Source organism: Micromesistius poutassou (assembly GCF_964030765.1).
Source record: "Micromesistius poutassou genome assembly, contig: SCAFFOLD_3067, whole genome shotgun sequence".
In the NCBI taxonomy this organism is placed as follows: domain Eukaryota; kingdom Metazoa; phylum Chordata; class Actinopteri; order Gadiformes; family Gadidae; genus Micromesistius; species Micromesistius poutassou.
The window spans coordinates 25,687-43,764 of NW_028177738.1; the positions used below are offsets into that span (position 1 = coordinate 25,687).

Consider the following 18,078-nt stretch of genomic DNA (forward strand, 5'->3'; position numbering starts at 1 on the left):
TTAAGTGTGGTGTCAATTCTATTGAATTCACAAGTAGCATGCACAGGCATCTGTTTGAGCAGCAGCACCCAGTGTACTCCAGGTTTCAGAGGCCTCGCTTTGTGAGACCAACAGACTTCATAAGGCGGTCCCGTGCCCAGCTTCTTGGAACAATGTGCTTGAAGGGAAATTAAAGATGAGGTTCTTTGTGAACAGGGTGACACTGAACATTGGCTCCGGTCAAATTAGGTCGTACTGGCACTAGAGGAAAGACTACATTTTAAAAAGAAGACATTTAGTTTAAAATGGATGACTAGCATTAAAACAATGGATTTTTTGTTAATTGTGAATGTGCATCAACTAGGTGACATGTTATTTTGTCATGGATTTATGCTTTAAGTGTTATTAGTATTTTTTTAGTCTAATGCTTTGGCTTGGCAAGACTTCAAACGCACTGTCTTAACGTATTAGATCTTTCAAGCGGCTGTACGATTTAAGAGTGACAATTTGAGTTTCATTAGTTGGAAATGTTATAGCCATCTATCAGCTATTAGGGAGTGAAATGATCCTGAAATATCACTTTTGTCATTTGGCACACTTCCAAATATTAACAACTGGAATTATGGTGTAGTTATGAACAGTTGCCTAGAGTCCTCCACGTCAGAGCCCAGGTCCAGTGTCAGAGACCTGCTGGTTCAACGGGGGGGCTCTAAGGGTTAAAGAGGAAGTGGAATCCTACTGGTTGCCATTTTTGACTTCCTCAGAATGTGCCTATTATGCAGGATCACATGCTGTGAGGCTCCAAAAATACATGTATAACACAAAACATTATGAATGCTGAATGAAGACACACACACATGTAGACATCTAAGACAAAATACTACCCCAAAACTAACATTGGTTCAGTGACAATTATTTTCTCAAAGCGAGCAAAGACAGTCACTCTAAGTTCAGGTTAGCCAAACTGGTAATAAAAATAAAAAATGTCCTCAATGTCTTCCAAATATTTTCTTTATTCATTCTTTGTTATATATTTTTCCTACATCATTTATAAAATCTAGATATAGTATTTGCAAGTGTTTTGCAATTTCCAAGTGAAATCTTTGTTCCAAGTCATGGCTATTAAAGGTTTTAACTATCTGTATAACACATAATTACCATCTCATCCACTTTTACAATTAATTCTTATCTGAGAACAGCTTTACTAATTTGTGTGTGTGTATGTGCACACTTCCTCTGTCACTTGTTTCACAGAGAACAGAGACACAGTACAGATAATGTTCTGTGTCACATGGTAAGCCCTGAGGGACTCTTGTGTTGTGTTCTGTATTGTTACAATGGTCAAATTACTAAAATGATAGGCACATTGCCTTGTTTTGTTCTATTAATATTCTTAAATAATCCGTTACAAATCATACTAATAATTCATAGGATCCTAGGTTAATGCTCAACCTGCCTTGTCAATTTGGGTTGGTAGCTTTCTCTGTTTAAACCACTGTGACCCAGTGCACCACACCACAGCGGTCTACTGGTTACCTTCTGGTTAGGGTTGCTACACACTCAGTGCACACAGGAATCTGGCAATCTGCACCATTTAGCACCAACAAATACCTATATATATATCAACTATATATATATATATAAACCATTCACTCATAAACAAGACACCCAAAACATCACATCACTTACAAACCAAAACTGCTTTTGTCAGTTTGATTTGGGTTTGGTGGCCAATCACGAGGCTGCTGTTGCAGTGTGTGTGTGTGTCTGCGTGTGTGTGCGGCTGCATGGACTCAAAAGGGTTACTCCACACCAGCGTGCACACATGGAATTTCAAAAACAGGGTGAACCCGAGTTGCATTTGTGTCTCACGGGTTCGAGAGGAAACCACAGACCCCTCCCTCGCCGAGAAACACTGGGCAGTTGCTGCCGATCTCAGCAAAACAGGAAATTTCTTGTTTCCTCTGCTGCCTTTATACATGCTTGCATCATACTACTTCTGCATATGGACACACGCGCAAACCAAAAATAAAATCTTCTAATGGCCATATAGCTACGACACATGTTTCTGAGAAGGCACATTGCATCTAAAGCCTGGCTTAACAAGTCTTGGTTTAAGGTTATACTGTTTTGTTGTTAAATTGTATATATGCAGGGGAAGTTAGTTGACGTGAGCAGGATTATATGACTTTTTAAAATGTTTATTTAAACCACTCTGTCTTAGGTCTGGCAAATGCTTACTTTGTATTTCACTCAAAAAAAAACTGGAAAAGGTAGTTAAAAAACTTACTGAAAGTGTTTTCAGTAAGATGTAGGCTTCACACCTTTCTTCTTGACAGTTTTCTGTAACATAAGGGGCCTAAAGGTCAAGAGGCAAATAGTGGGAATGCCAACAAAAAGCAGAAAGCCAGAGAGAATAAGCAGAAGATACCAGAAAACAGACTCCCTGCTTGAGTCCCCACACAAGATAGACAGGACTCCTGCTCTGTAGGTTAATTTCGCCTCATCCTGACATAATATTTCTGTCCGGTCCACCATGTTGACTGTATGAGTCATTTCAAACATCCTGTACCATTCCATTTGGCAGCAATTAAACGGGTTTCCGGCCAGGAAAACTGTCCTGAGTTTGGGTGCCAATAGTGCAGCGTGACCTGGAGAAATGGTGGATAAGTTGTTGTCGCTTGCATCCAGCATCTGAAGGTCCAGATTTAAAAGGGACATAGGAAGGTGTGTGAGGGAGTTTCTTGAGATATTTAAATACTTCAGCCTGTGAAATGGGGAAAAGTCCACAGCTTTCATGTCTGTTTTCCCCAAGCCCATGTGCTCTAGGGTCCCAGTGAGGGCCTGGAGGGACCCTGTCTCTACACGGAGCCCTGGGTTGTCTGACAGCTCCAGGTGTGTGAGGCGCATTCCAGCGAACGCAGAGGGTGGCATCCCTTTGATGCCGCAACCTCTCAGGTACAGTTGTCTTAAAGAGGCAATGTTTCTCCATATTACGCAATCAGAGGGTCTGCCCTCATCCTGGCCTCTCATCTCCCACGGACAAATGCCCATACTATTGTAGCTTAGATCCACCGACATCAGGCTTTCTACAGAGGAAAATAATCCAGAGGGAAGCCACCGAAGGGAATTGAGGCTCATGTTAAGGTAGGTCAGATTTCCAAGAGCTGCCAGTGTGCCCTTCTCAGCCATGACTTCACTTATTCTGTTGTTGCTGACATCCAGCTCATACAGGCTTCCAGAAAACCCCTCTGATGTCAGGTTCAAGGTTTTCAGACAGTTTGTGTGCATCTGAAGTCTAGTGAGAGATTGCATTTGGCTGATGAAGCCTTGGGGAAAGTTCTCCACTTGGTTGTCTCTCAGGTCCAGGATTTCCACAGAGGAGATGTCACCATGGAGACTGTCGTCCCACAACTGGGCCGTCACGTTACTTACATTACCCTTCAGGTTGTAGAACTGGATGCTTGTAGTCCAGTTTTGACCAGTGGTATCATCCACCAGGCCCCCATAAAAGCGTACAGTGTTGTGGGACAAGTAGAGGTTACGCAGGCGACTCTGGCTCGGTAAGAAAGGGAAGAAAAGCAGCTTATTGTCTGTGAGGTCAAGGGTCTCCAAGTGGAAGGTTTCGTTGAGCTCTTGTTGGGCGACAAACCACTCAATAAAATTGTGGCTGGCATTCAGGACTACCAGCTGGGTCATGTGGAAGTCAACCAGGCAGGGCAGGTAGTTGAAAGCGAGGTTGAGCCTCTGGAGCTTCGGATTGCTGGAAAAGGCCCCATCTATCTGAAACAGCCTGTTGCTATGCAAGTCAAGTTCTCTTAGCTGGGGAAGGCCCTCAAATGAGCTTTCATCCAATCGCTGTATTAGGTTCCGTGAGAGATTCAGGTATTGTAATGAGGGCAGGTTCTGGACGAGGTGGAAGACCATGTCGTCCTCAAGCTCGTTCTGGGACAGATCCAGAACCCGTAGCTGGGGCAGCTGGAGTAGTGCATGGCTAGTGTCTTGGTACCCGACGTGAAGCTCATTCTCTGCCAGATTAAGAATCTGTAAGGTGTGTAAGCCTCCAAATGCATTGGCTTCTATCTTCTCCAGGTGATTCCCAGCTAAGCTTAACGTATGTAAGGAGGAGTAGTGGAGAAGAGAATTGTTGAGTAGTGTCTGAATATGATTGTGGTTAAGCTGAAGCTCTTCTGTGTTGTACGGCAGGCTGAGAGGGACGTTTGGTAGTCTGCCATTGTTGCACAGTGTCATTCTTTGGATCTATGGAGAAAACATAACAGAATTATTAGTTTACATTGTATGTTATGTGTGTTTGTGTAAGGGGTAAAGGGTTGTGTATTATAAAAAAGATACCATGTATTGCTGTTTGTTTTATCTTATTATCTTTAAAATATACCATTTTATTGATCATAGAATAGAATGAATCATATGGTTATATGTATATTTTATTTTATATCTATATATCTGATACCTTGAATATATATATATAGTTTTGGTGTTATTATATTGTTGAAATTGATGGTAATAATTGTTTAAAGCTTTTTGAAAAAGAAAACACCCACTCCATAGAGAGAGAAGCTCAAAGAGAAAGAGCTAACAAAGTTGGTGGATTGCCCCTGACGGTCAACCAACTTTGTGAACACAATTCAAGATGAGCAAAGCTTTTTAAGATAATATCGTGCTAACTCATCGTACTGGCTTGTTGGAATAGTACTTATTGTAATGATAAACGTGGTGGGTAAAAGGTGAAGCCTCCCTGGGAAACATGAGCAAAGATTTGAATGTATGTATTTATTGTATTATTACATTATATAAATCATTGTGGTTAATTAACTAACCCACATTATCATTATTAATTATTAATCATTATTATTATTATATTCAACAGATGCTATTCTTCCTTTGGACAGAATGTGTATTTGATTTTTAATACAATCTGGGTTTTGTTTTAGAAAAACCCAGATTTGTTATTTTGATATTAATTCATGTCTGACCATCCAGACTTCCTTCTAAACATTACTTTTTCCACTGGGTTCATAGGGACCTATTCTTTGCCCAGTTGAAGATCCAATGTGGGTCTGTGAAGCTCTTTGAGACTGTCTGTTATTGTGATAAAGGTCCAGACAAATGTAGACTTAAGTATGATTATCATTTAAGTCATACATTGCATGATACAGCACACAGTTTCACAGGGGAGTTGTACCAACAGAGAGAATCCTCACCATTCGACACGGATTTGGCTGAGGGTGACTGAGGGATGGAGCCAGGACACTCCAGATGGCAAGGAGCATGAGGAAGGGTGAAGGAAGTGTGCAGACTGGCATTTTAACATCTTCTCTGTGGAGTAGAGGACAAAATGAGCCACCTCAATTCACAACTTCATTTAAATATGTACATGTTATGTACATGAAACAGGGGCATAAGGATGGATAAAGACAGTACATCACTTAAGTCATAGGATGGGATTGTTCGGAGCAGGAATGAGTTGAAATTCAGATTAAAAGGACTAAAAGTTAATTTAAATTTTTTGTTGCTTAAGAATACGGTGAGAATAAATTAATAATTGAAAGAGTAAAATAATGAATAGGAGAACGAGCCCAATGGCATGTGCCAAGTTATATCAATAGTGATTGATATACAATTTATCAATCACTAATGGAAAATTCCCTTGCATATTTACACTAAACTGTATGTATATATTCAAAAGTACTGAATTAAGTCAAGTCCATTGTATTTGTATAGCCCTTATTCACAGTAACAGTCACAAAGGGCTTTCCAGGCCATATCTTTTTGAGACCCCAACCCAAAAAGAAATATACATAATTACACATCATTTACAAGGAAACAATCCAGAAAAGGAACACAGGGATAAGAATGAGTTCAATGGGTGCCATAATTGCTGATCTTAACACGGCTACTAAGTTCTCAGGATAGATTTATTAAATTAATAATCATTTAAACTATGTCAGCATCGTTAGTAGAATGTAAAACCTGTTTTAACCATTGTGCTCTATGTCATGGATGTCAGAAATCAATTTGTCAATGGTTTTGTTTCAAGTTTATTCAACTTTCCACTTTATTTTATTTAGAAAGCACCTTTAAAAACCAAACAAGATGTGTAGCCAAATGGGTTTGTGTTAATAACACAATGTAACGTGTACATCATGCAGAAATAAGATTAAAATAAGAAAAGAAAATACATTTAACTAAAGAATAAAGAAAATGTGCTTTGATGATATTTGTACAATAATTACAATTTTTATTTAAATGAAGCACCTGGTGATAAAAAGGATTAGAGCAGTTCCAAGAATCCTACAATTCAATCCAGATTCAAATTCAAAATCACAATGATCTGAATCAAAAGTGGATGATATTTTGTCATACAACTATGGGTAACACTTTACAATAAGGGTATTATAAATATCCTCTAATAAACACTAGTAAATGCAGCATTAGAATCGAATAGAGTAGAGTCATTGTTAGGGTTTTTGTATTGTAGTCCACTTCTTATTAGTTAGTTACTCTTGTGGCACTGGTACACCATCTCCAATACTTAGGCCCTGTCCCATTTCTCCCCCCTTAAAACTTCCACTTGGTTTGGAGTGCCCTCAACAGTAAATCTTCCACTTCATTTTAAGCCTGCATCGGACCTCACTACGTTTTGAGGGTTGATTATAAGGGCAAAATAGCACTCCCCCTTGCTCCCTACAGTAATGGGACACCCTACCCCTACACCAGAACGCGCAAAATCTAGGGTTAGGGGAGGTATTGGGACGGGGCCTTAGGCCCGTGTAGGGGTAGGGTGTCCCTGTAGGGAGCAAGGGGGAGTGCTATTTTGCCCTTATAATCAACCCTCAAAACGTAGTGAGGTCCGATGCAGGCTTAAAACAAAGTGGAAGATTTACTGTTGAGGGCACTCCAAACCAAGTGGAAGTTTTAAGGGGGGAGAAATGGGACAGGGCTTAAGTAGGGGGTTAGGGTTACCCTAACCCCATTAAATAATGTATTCATTAATACCTTAGTTAACGTGAACAGCATTTACTTGGTTAACATTGCCATTAGTAAAGAAATATATAGGGCCTATATTTGTAGAAAAAACTGCTTAAAGAACTATCTTGTGCATAGTAAGTGCATGCTTATACTCATGTCACATTCAATCATATAATTTGGACACATTTCACTTCTACTGCTTTTTGCATATTGATGATTTGAGCTAACTGCATACTTGTATTTTTAAGGTAATATTTACTTACGCAGATAGTTATGTGTTGGTCTCCCAAGCCACTGGTGGTTGATCCTCTGACCATATCGTGTGTTGGTCAAGCATGGATATGTGTTTAATCTTAATGAAAGACCTTCTCTGACCTCGGAATCGATGCTTTCTTCAGGACTCGCGGAAGCAGACAAGTAAAAAGAAACAAAGTTCCTCAAAGATTTCTTGAAAATAAATTAGCAAATGTTGCTGATGGCATTTCAACCACCGTACCCAGAGAACCAAACTAAATCTTCATTGCACCCTCGAGGCAAACATACTAGGAAGCATGTGTTAGAACGACAATGCAAAAACAACCACGAGCTACTAGTTCCCCACCACAAAAACCCAGTAGCAACGCCCTTCACACTATTTCACTTGCTTCTGCTTGTGATCAGCCGAGCTTCTAGAGGAAACCACTTAGAGCTCACACCCTTCCGTATCATGACTTTTCTTGTTACCATCACACGCACACACACACACACGCACACGCACACACACACACACACACACACACACACACACACACACACACGTTTTGTTGAGTGCTTTTACTGCCTGTCACTGAATCGTAGGCCTATATATTTCTGTCCACCTTCATCTTTAAACATCTTTGATCATGCTCTATGATTGAACCCTAACACACACCTTTTAGTTATTATTTTAAAAAAAAGTATACAAAAAGGTATAATGAAAATATTTGTTCTCACAACCATAGAAAAATTGCCTTTAATTATTTCCGATCTGGCATGGATGAACATCTTATCTTGAAGGGGTCAAGCAATAGGGTTGAGACGGGGTGGGCTTCTCTTTGTTGTTTAATGTTCGTCCTTCCCCTTTCCACCAGATGTCCTCAGACTTTTCCAATCACTTCATTCCCCTTACCTGCGCGTCCATCACAATCGTCCAACTTGCACCTCATTCCCTGATCAATCTCTCCCCATATATACATGTTCACTTAATTTGTTCTCGTTAGTTGTTGTTGGTTCTGCCTGGAGACGTTTTTTCTACCTGTTCATGGAACAGAGATATTGAGTTGCTTTATTAAAACCTTTTTTTTCCTTCTCCATTTGGATCTTTCCCTCCTTGTTCCTGCTGCCCCTTCTGCAGCCATCCCTGACAGAACGAATCGACCAAAATCATTGATTAAGCAGCGATGAACTATATGATTTATCTTGCACTCTGTGCATCCAATTTTGTTGTAAGAGGGCACCTCATGGTGAGGCCAGCGATGCAGCTGTAAGGATGTCTCACAGGGAGGTGTCCACTTGGCTCAAGAACATGTTACCTGGATGGGCAAAGGACTTCCTCAGCAATCCAGTTACCAAATCTGATTCACTGCCTGCTAGTCCCCAGCATGCTAGCCTCCAGCCTACACCAATACCTGCCTGTCCTGATTCTGTGGTTCCCAACCCATGAGACATTTATTGGACCCTGATGTCCAGCCGTCGCCTTTTGCAGGGTCTCGTCTGGCGAATTTAAGCGGGAAGCGTGGAGTCTCAAGACAAAGACGTGGTCATCATGGCTCCCAACTCCACCGGGAAAGGCAGCCGCTCAGTGCCGCAGACACGCAGCCGCCAACCCTCAGCAACCCTGCACCGCAGAGACTCTGTGCCTGAGCTCCCCAAGACCCCGTCGGCCGATCTTCACAAGACCCCCTAGACCGATCACACGAGACCCCCTAGACCGACACTTTGCCCTTTTTTTGGAACTAGTCCTGGTGGAGCTGCTGGAGGTCAAGGACCCTTGACCTCCAGGCTGTCATTGCCACTGCCGGATGGAGGGAAGCCGCTTCGGTAGCACAGTCCACTCCCCACTGAAACACCTGGCCTTTCTGGGTAAGTCAGGTGCTGAGACCCGGTGACGGTGGCAAGAGTCCTTGAACGGTCTGTAGTATGAGTCCAGGTCCAGGAAGCTTCTCAGTTCAGCAATTCTGAGGGACGGGCCAGTCTCTTACTGCATCGACTTTGCAGGGTCCATGGCCACCCCCTCACCAGTGACAACGTGGCCCAGGAAGGCCATCTACTGCCAGAATAGGTGGCCCTTACTGGGGTGGGACCCTGTGATGTGATCAAGGTCATCGTCGATGCGGGGGAGTGGGTAGGAGTCTTTGAGAGTGTCATCTTTGAGGGTGATATCTGATAAAGGCGGGCAAATAGCGTTGCTGTTTTACCGTCCGGATACGGCAAAAGTCTTATCTATTGGTTAGCTCCACTGGTCTGGATACATCACCCCTTGTATTCTTCTGATTGGTCGTAGTGTTATCCAATTGCGTGCAGTGATATTTTCAAATGCAGGCTTGGTTCCGCTCCTCCATTTTCATTACTCATTGCCAGACCCTACAGCTTTCTAGATGTGGGTCTGGATTTCCAGGCTAGAATAGTACTCTAATGTAAGGGATAGCACTCTATTGTAGTGAATAGTACTCTAATGTAATGAATAGTACTCTAATGTACCTTTAAACATCCCGGGTCCAGCTGCCCTAAACCCTACCTCCTTATTAATAAGACACTGTTCACTGAAGGCTGCATTGGATGAAAATGTCTTCAATAAAAGGACTAAACAGTGACTGTCTGTGGTTGAACTCCTAGGGACATTAGGACCCCTCGGGGGACCGGTCAGGGGGAAGGGGTGCGGGCCAGACTCTCCATGGACGGGGCCCTGACTGGGGGCCACCAACCCAGGCAGCCTGGCCCCCCTGGCTCCCCAGAGAAGCTGGGCCTCTTGGGGTGAGTGCTGGACGGCTCATACTCACAAACAGGGGGGTCGGTTTAATGAAGAGACTGCACTACTGCTGCCATCCACTAGATGGTGTGATGTAATGTAATGTAATGAATAGTACTCTAATGTAATGTATAGTACTCTAATTACGTAATGTATAGTACGCTAATTAGGTGAGTGCCGCATGCAGCACTCAACTATTGTTTTATTCTTTCTTTCTTCTTTATTATTCTCTACAAACTTTGGGACCTATCTCCTTCCTCAATTTTTCACCTAGAGACACCATTCCAATTTTACATTGTTTACTTCATTTAGACTTTTGAACTTTTATTCAAATCCCTTCATTTGATTTAAGCCATTTAACATTTCTTTACGTCTTAAACGATGTGTCTTTATTAAAACATATTTTCAACCTCACTTTGCACTACAGCACTCACCGCATTTTCTGCAGGAAATGCATTTTATAGTTGATGAATAGTACTCTAATGTAATGGATAGTACTCTAATAGTACTAGCGTCTTTCAAGACTGCCAGAATAAAGCCTCTCCTATAAAAACCAACCCTTGACACCACCGATATCCAGAACTACAGACCAGTATCTCTTCTTTCATTCCTCTCTAAAACACTTGAACGTGCCATCTCTAACCAACAGTCCTCCTATCTCTCACATAACAACTTGCTTGACCCTCACCAGTCAGGCTTCAAGAAGGCACACTCCACTGAGACGGCTCTCCTTGCGGTGACTGAATCCCTCCGTGCTGCCAGGGCCTTGTCCCTCTCATCAGTTCTCATTCTCCTTGACCTCTCCACAGCATTTGACACGGTGAACCACCAGATCCTCCTTGCCACTCTCGCCGAACTTGGCATTGCTGAATATGCCATATCCTGGTTCACATCCTACCTGTCGAATCGCACCTATCAGGTAACATGGAATGGCTCCTTGTCCAAACCTTCCACACTTGGCACTGGTGTCCCTCAAGGCTCTGTACTGGGGCCCCTTCTGTTCTCCCTCTATACCAGCTCTCTGGGCTCTGTAATTACATCACACGGTTTTTCATATCACTGCTATGATGACGACACTCAACTATTCCTCTCTTTCCCCTCCTCTGACAAAGTCCTGATTGCAACACGCATATCTGAATGTCTGGCAGACGTCAGCACTTGGACGTCTGCCCATCACCTGAGGCTTAACCTCAACAAGACTGAGCTCCTCTTAATACCGAGGAAGGATTGCCCACACATGGACTTACTGGTCACTGTCGAGAACATCACTGTATCTCTGTCTCCAACTGCCAGAAACCTTGATGTGGTACTGGACAACCAGTTATGCACCGCCAACACTCACCGCAGTGATTTGCACCACAGATTTGCACTTTACAACATTCGCAGGATACGGTCCTTCCTCACAAGGGAAGCAGCTCAGCTTCTAGTCCAAGCGCTGGTCATCTCCCGCCTCGACTACTGCAGCTCACTCCTGGCTGGACTCCCTGTCACTGCGATTAAACCTTTGCAGCGTATCCAGAACGCGGCAGCGCGCCTCGTGTTCAACCTACCTAAATTATCCCATGTGACTCCCCTCTTCTGCCACCTCCACTGGCTCCCTGCCTCAACTACCTCAGCTGGACGTCTGGTACCGCCATCGCTAAGAGCAAGCAAAGGTCGATCAGCAAAATCACAACTCTTCGCTATTTTGAGACCACAGTGGTGGAACGAGCTCCCTGCCTCCCTGTCAGGACCACAGAGTCACTCACCAGCTTCCACAAAAGACTCAAAACTCACCTGTTCAGAGTTCACCTAGACTCTGCATAGCCATTCAGTCCCTTTATTTGTCTGTTGTACGTCCTGGCACTTAATGAACGCACTTAATGCACGTTGTATTCATTCATTGTACTTAATTGTGTAGCATGTACTTAATTGTGTAGCATATGCATCTTGTGTAGCATGTACTTAATTGTGTAGCATCTGCAATACCTAGCTATCACTGCTGTATAAGGGGAATGAGTTGGCCTGGCGATTGTTAGTACTTGCACTTAGTTCTATGAACATCTTTACTGTACCGACAGTGATATATTGTTTCACTTCTTATGACAAATGTACTTATTGTAAGTCGCTTTGGATAAAAGCATCTGCTAAATGCCCTAAATGTAAATGTAAATGTAATGTACTCTACTGAATAGTACTCTAATGTAATGAATGGTAGTCTAATGTAATGGATAGTACTCTAATGTAATGAATAGTACTCTAATGTACTCTAATGGATAGTACTTTAATGTAGTGAATAGTACTCTGATGTAGTGAATAGTACTCTGATGTACTCTAATAAATGAATAGTACTCTAATGTAATGAATAGTACTCTAATGTACTCTAATGAATAGTACTCTAACGTCATGAATAGTACTATAACGTCATGGATAGTAATGTACTTGTATGAATAGTACTCTAATGTAATGTATAGTACTCTATTGTAGTTAATAGTACTCTAATGTAATGTATTAATGGATTCATAAGATTGTTCACTGTGAGCTGCATTTGATGAAAACGTCTTCAATAAAAGGGCCTCCTCCCCGGGAAGCCCAGCCCCCCTGGCCCCCCAGAGCAGCAGCTGGGCCTCTTGGGGTGAGTGCTGGACGGCTCATACACACCAACAGGGGGGTCGGTTTAATGAAGAGACTGCAGTACTGCTACCATCCACTAGATGGTGTGAAGGGGCCTACTTTTGTAGCTCTATATTGAGATTATTCATGTGAATTTAACGTTATAATAATACCCATTGGCCTTATCATTGTGCTGCAATCAATATTCAAGAAAAGTACCTATATTAATTTTCTTTTATTAAGTATTTTTAAAGAGCAGGCATCTTCATTGAATGACTTAAGATTCCCAAGGGGACTATTATAGTCAAACATGTCTCAAAAATGTAGTATTCAGTGTTATCTGATTAATCCCTGGTCCCAGGTAGATAATGCTGCAGTGAGGTGGAGCTGTGCCCCTGATAGTCCTATGTGTTTCTCAGGCTGCCCAACCTGGCTCAGAGCTGCTACCTGAACTCCACCCTGCAGACTCCTGACCCTGAGGCTCTTGCAGTGGCTTGGAGCTCAGTCCCCTCTGCACAGCTGCTCAGGTAAACACGCACTGGCAAGCACACACACACACACACACACACACACACACACACACACACACACACACACACACACACAAGCAATCACACACACAAACACTTATTAGGTGCCAAGCACAAAGTGCGAGGCAACCTATTGAAATTGTTAGTTTTATTATTATTATTCTGCTGTGTTTGCATTACACAGCATTGCATTACCGCTCGCACGCTTTTTATGAAACTTACTAGACCTGTAGAGGTTGACCCAAGATAGCAGACAGCAAATATTACACTGATTGGCCCAAAGGTGGCGCTATACCAATTGTCCAAAAAATGCAAACTTTGCACAAGCATATCTCGTAACCGGTTTGACCTACACTCATGAAACTATGCTCACACATGCATATCCACATGCTGAACAAATATGCCTCAAGAACCTATGACTTCCGGTTCCCAGATTTTCCGCCATTTTGAATTTAGTTAAAAACATTAAATTGCCTAAGGATCCCAGGTTTTTTGACTTTGACAAAAATCCTTTATCCCATACCATATATGGACCATTATCTTCAGTCTGACATAAAGATTAGTCTGTACAATAAAGTTTAAAGCACCCATGAGCCATTGACTTCTAAAAGGGGTGTGTTTTAAAACACAAAAATAGTTAATTGCTCATATCAACATCAACTTGGACTCCTATGATGTTGACCCCAATACAAAAGTTGTTCATAATCAAATTCTGAACAAGATAAACACAACATATTTTCAAATAGGGCGCCATAGGCAAAAAATCGTCAAAAAGAGTTAATTGCTCATATCAACATCAAGTTGGACTCCTATGATGTTGACTTCATTACAAAAGTTGAAGACAAAGTGTTTTTAGAGGTAGATGTGAACACTACAGAGTAGACTACAGAGCAGTGGATTAGAAGGAAGTTTTCTGTCAATAATATTGACCGCTGTGCGATGCGGCTCCTCTGGGATGTTAATGCGCCGTGTTCCAGAGAAGAGGAGCCGAGACATTAATACTTCCTCCCTGGAGGTCTTGGTCCTCCCTGGAGGTCTTGGTCCTCCCTGTAGGTCCTGGTCCTCCCTGTAGGTCTTGGTCCTCCCTGTGGGTCCTCCCTGTATGTCTTGGTCCTCCCTGTAGGTCTTGGTCCTCCCTGTAGGTCCTCCCTGTAGGTCTTGGTCCTCCCTGTAGGTCCTGGTCCTCCCTGTAGGTCCTCCCTGTAGGTCTTGGTCCTCCCTGTAGGTCCTCCCTGTAGGTCCTGGTCCTCCCTGTAGGTCTTGGTCCTCCCTGTAGGTCCTGGTCCTCCCTGTAGGTCTTGGTCCTCCCTGTAAGTCCTGGTCCTCCCTGTAGGTCCTCCCTGTATGTCTTGGTCCTCCCTGTAGGTCCTGGTCCTCCCTGTAGGTCCTGGTCCTCCCTGTAGGTCTTGGTCCTCCCTGTAGGTCCTCCCTGTAGGTCCTGGTCCTCCCTGTAGGTCCTGGTCCTCCCTGTAGGTCCTCCCTGTAGGTCCTCCCTGTAGGTCCTGGTCCTCCCTGTAGGTCCTCCCTGTAGGTCTTGGTCCTCCCTGTAGGTCCTGGTCCTCCCTGTAGGTCCTCCCTGTAGGTCCTGGTCCTCCCTGTAGGTCCTGGTCCTCCCTGTAGGTCTTGGTCCTTCCTGTAGGTCTTGGTCCTCCCTGTAGGTCCTCCCTGTAGATCTTGGTCCTTCCTGTAGGTCCTGGTCCTCCCTGTAGGTCTTGGTCCTCCCTGTAGGTCCTCCCTGTAGGTCTTGGTCCTCCCTGTAGGTCTTGGTCCTCCCTGTAGGTCCTCCCTGTAGGTCCTGGTCCTCCCTGTAGGTCTTGGTCCTCCCTGTAGGTCTTGGTCCTCCCTGTAGGTCCTCCCTGTAGGTCTTGGTCCTCCCCTTAGTGGTGAACGATATGGAGGCCTTGAACTAGTTAGGATTGGACAGGCAGCCTGTCAGGCAAACTTGCACGCTGACTCCTAACCCTGACCCTAACCCTAATCCTAACCATAACCGTAACCCTACCCCTAACTCTAACCATAAACCTATCAGAGAAATGAGTTTGACTAATGTTAGTTTAATATACATTACAATTTAAGTTACCTACCCTGCAGTCACGTCACGGATTTTAGCCTTTTTGGACTGGATCAGGGATTTAAACCAACGTGATTGGATAATCTCCGGCTATCCCCTCATTAATATTCATGATTCTTCCGGATTCTGCCTACGAAAAACACATTCACCAGTGGCGCAGGGCAATATCAAGGACAGAATTGCTTCCGCATCATGGGAGCCTAGCCATGCCCTAGTGCATAACGTTCCAGATGTAGAAATATTCTCATTTTCTAGCATTGTTAGCATTGTAGCATCATAAGAATGGAAGTATAAATTACTAACCCTGATTATTCACTATATAGCTGCTTTCACATATGGACGTGCATCCGTCTATTCGCCATCTATTCTACGGACGTGCCGTATATGCTAATTACCTTATATGTGAATAAGCAGTAGAATGTTGGCATTTCGCACTTCACGTTAGTGGACGCTTTCAAGCATCTACGGCGGGAACACGCCCTATGTTGGGAACACGCCCTATGGCGGGAACAAAAAACACGCCAGGAGCAGGCTGCATATATAGGAGAGGCAAGGAGACATAGCCTACGACTCAAAACGAGAATGGCCTGGAAAGACAGAGGTTTTTCAGCTGCTTATTTTGAGGGCCGAAAGTGCGGTGATCAAACATATGAAGGGCACTGCGAAAGACGCAGTAATGTACGACCGTATGGTGAAGAAGCTTGCTGAAATGGGAATTGTGAAGGGAAGGACACAAGTACCAGGATTTGTGGGAGACGATCTGGCGGGGGGCTGGCACTCCACAAGGCCGCTACGAGCGACAAACAATGCTCATTATCCATTGTCCATCCCCGTGCAGTCTCTTACCATTAAAGACGTTTAATTAAAATATAGGCTAGGCCTACTATACGGGACGTAGACTGACTCATTTTACAGATTCCTGTACGACCAGGTTGCCTTAACATCTGTCGCATGTCAGGTGAAAACTAAATGTCAAGGGAAAGAGGCAGTGGTTGAAAAAAGTATTTTGATCGCTTATTCAGTTCACTTGTTGCTTATAAAGGTTTATTCGTTTCCCAGTATTATTTCCTTAAGTTAGAAGACAGTTTTGTTCATTTTTGAATTGTAAAATAAATAATATATTTTTTTTGTTTTTGAAATTATTGGAAGCGAGTCGAGGTGACCTTGCCTGCTGTACCCACGGCCAAAAATAAAGAACAGCCGAGACAATATCCTCAATTCAAACATGCCGTTTCGTTTGGTCTCAATTGGCTACGGACACGAACTTGGAATGAACATGCGCAACAGGGATTTCGGAAGCGGTCGGCGCCGGGCTGAGCCAACGTCAGCACATTTTCCACATAGCATAATATTATTTATGCTCACAATCTGTTAGAAACTTCAATATTGCACTTTAATTTGGATCAAACATTTTACAAGATCAACATAATATATAAAACCAGAATAAACATAGAACTTGAGGTTAGGTAGTATGCCATCAATGTAAAAAAGAAATATCATTCAAACAAGAACCTGTGATATAATGGAACTAATATTGCACATTACAAAAAGGCATTAACAATCACATTTTAGCAATAACTTTTTCAAAGGGGCCCAAAAAAACAAATGAAAATGAATTATATGGCAGGACTGGCCACATGTTATGATAGATAGATATATTTCACATGTTATGATAGATAGATAGATAGATAGATATCTTTCACATGTTATGATAGATAGATATCTTTCACATGTTAAGATAGATATCTTTCACATGTTTAGATAGATAGATATCTTTCACATGTTATGATAGATAGATATCTTTCACATGTTTAGATAGATATATATCTTTCACATGTTTAGATAGATATCTTTCACATGTTTAGATAGATAGATATCTTTCACATGTTTAGATAGATAGATATCTTTCACATGTTAAGATATATCTTTCACATGTTAAGATAGATAGATATCTTTCACATGTTAAGATAGATAGATATCTTTCACATGTTTAGATAGATAGATATCTTTCATATGTTATGATAGATAGATATATTTCACATGTTATGATAGATAGATAGATATCTTTGACATGTTATGATAGATAGATATCTTTCACATGTTTAGATAGATAGATATCTTTCACATGTTTAGATAGATAGATATCTTTCACATGTTTAGATAGATAGATATCTTTCACATGTTTAGATAGATAGATATCTTTCACATGTTATGATAGATAGATATATTTCACATGTTATGATAGATAGATAGATATCTTTCACATGTTATGATAGATAGATATCTTTCACATGTTATGATAGATAGATATCTTTCACATGTTATGATATAGATATCTTTCACATGTTATGATAGATAGATCGATATCTTTCACATGTTATGATAGATAGATATATTTCACATGTTATGATAGATAGATAGATAGATAGATAGATAGATAGATATCTCTACCAAAATAAATGAAGTAAGACACTTGTAAAAAAACGACATCACATTGATCCATATGCTTTTGGAACAGACAATGGATTGCATATATATAGCGCTTTCCGGAGTGGCCCCTGAGTGGCCCCATTTAGGGCATTTAGCAGACGCTTTTATCCAAAGCGACTTATAATAAGTAAATTTGTCAGAAGAAAGAAAAACAACAATATCTAAACAAAGCGGATACGCAGATCAGGGGGCCTATCATGAGCCAGTAAAAAAGAATAATAATAATAATAATATATATTTTGTTCACTGCCTTATGATAGGGCCCTGATTGTCGTAGACCCTGGGGCTTCAGCCCAGGTAAGCCCGTGCATTAAGGCGGCGTTGCATGGGAGTGACACATAAAAAGTGCCCAGAGTGTGGCAATTAAAAAAAAAAAAATCAATTTATTGTTTTTAATTGGTTGGTTCAACAAACGAGCAGCTGGTTGAACCTATTTAAGG

The 18,078-nt window shown here is 42.2% G+C and overlaps 1 protein-coding gene across 2 annotated transcripts; it reads right to left on the minus strand.

The window, feature by feature from the left end:
- Nucleotides 1-1,006: 1,006 nt before the first annotated feature.
- On the minus strand, nt 1,007-7,553 carry LOC311375753 (transforming growth factor beta activator LRRC33-like). 2 transcript variants are annotated; one of them, XM_084490804.1, is made up of 3 exons: nt 7,233-7,553; nt 5,202-5,311; nt 1,007-4,239 (listed from the first exon to the last, which is right to left on the minus strand). In XM_084490804.1, the coding sequence occupies exons 2-3, from the start codon at nt 5,301-5,303 to the stop codon at nt 2,281-2,283; spliced, it is 2,061 nt and encodes a 686-aa protein (XP_084346930.1). In that variant the 5' UTR covers nt 5,304-5,311; nt 7,233-7,553; the 3' UTR covers nt 1,007-2,280. The 2 variants fall into 2 exon arrangements, with proteins under 2 accessions (XP_084346930.1, XP_084346929.1); XM_084490803.1 differs by having other exon boundaries at nt 5,202-5,316.
- Nucleotides 7,554-18,078: the final 10,525 nt, after the last annotated feature.

Excerpts from the sequence above, each read along its gene's own strand:
- LOC311375753 (XM_084490804.1), bottom strand. The coding sequence starts at position 5,303 with ATGCCAGTCTGCACACTTCCTTCACCCTTCCTCATGCTCCTTGCCATC. Across the intron at positions 4,240-5,201 it reads AGCCAAATCCGTGTCGAATG|ATCCAAAGAATGACACTGTG; the intron begins GTGAGGATTCTC and ends TTTTCTCCATAG.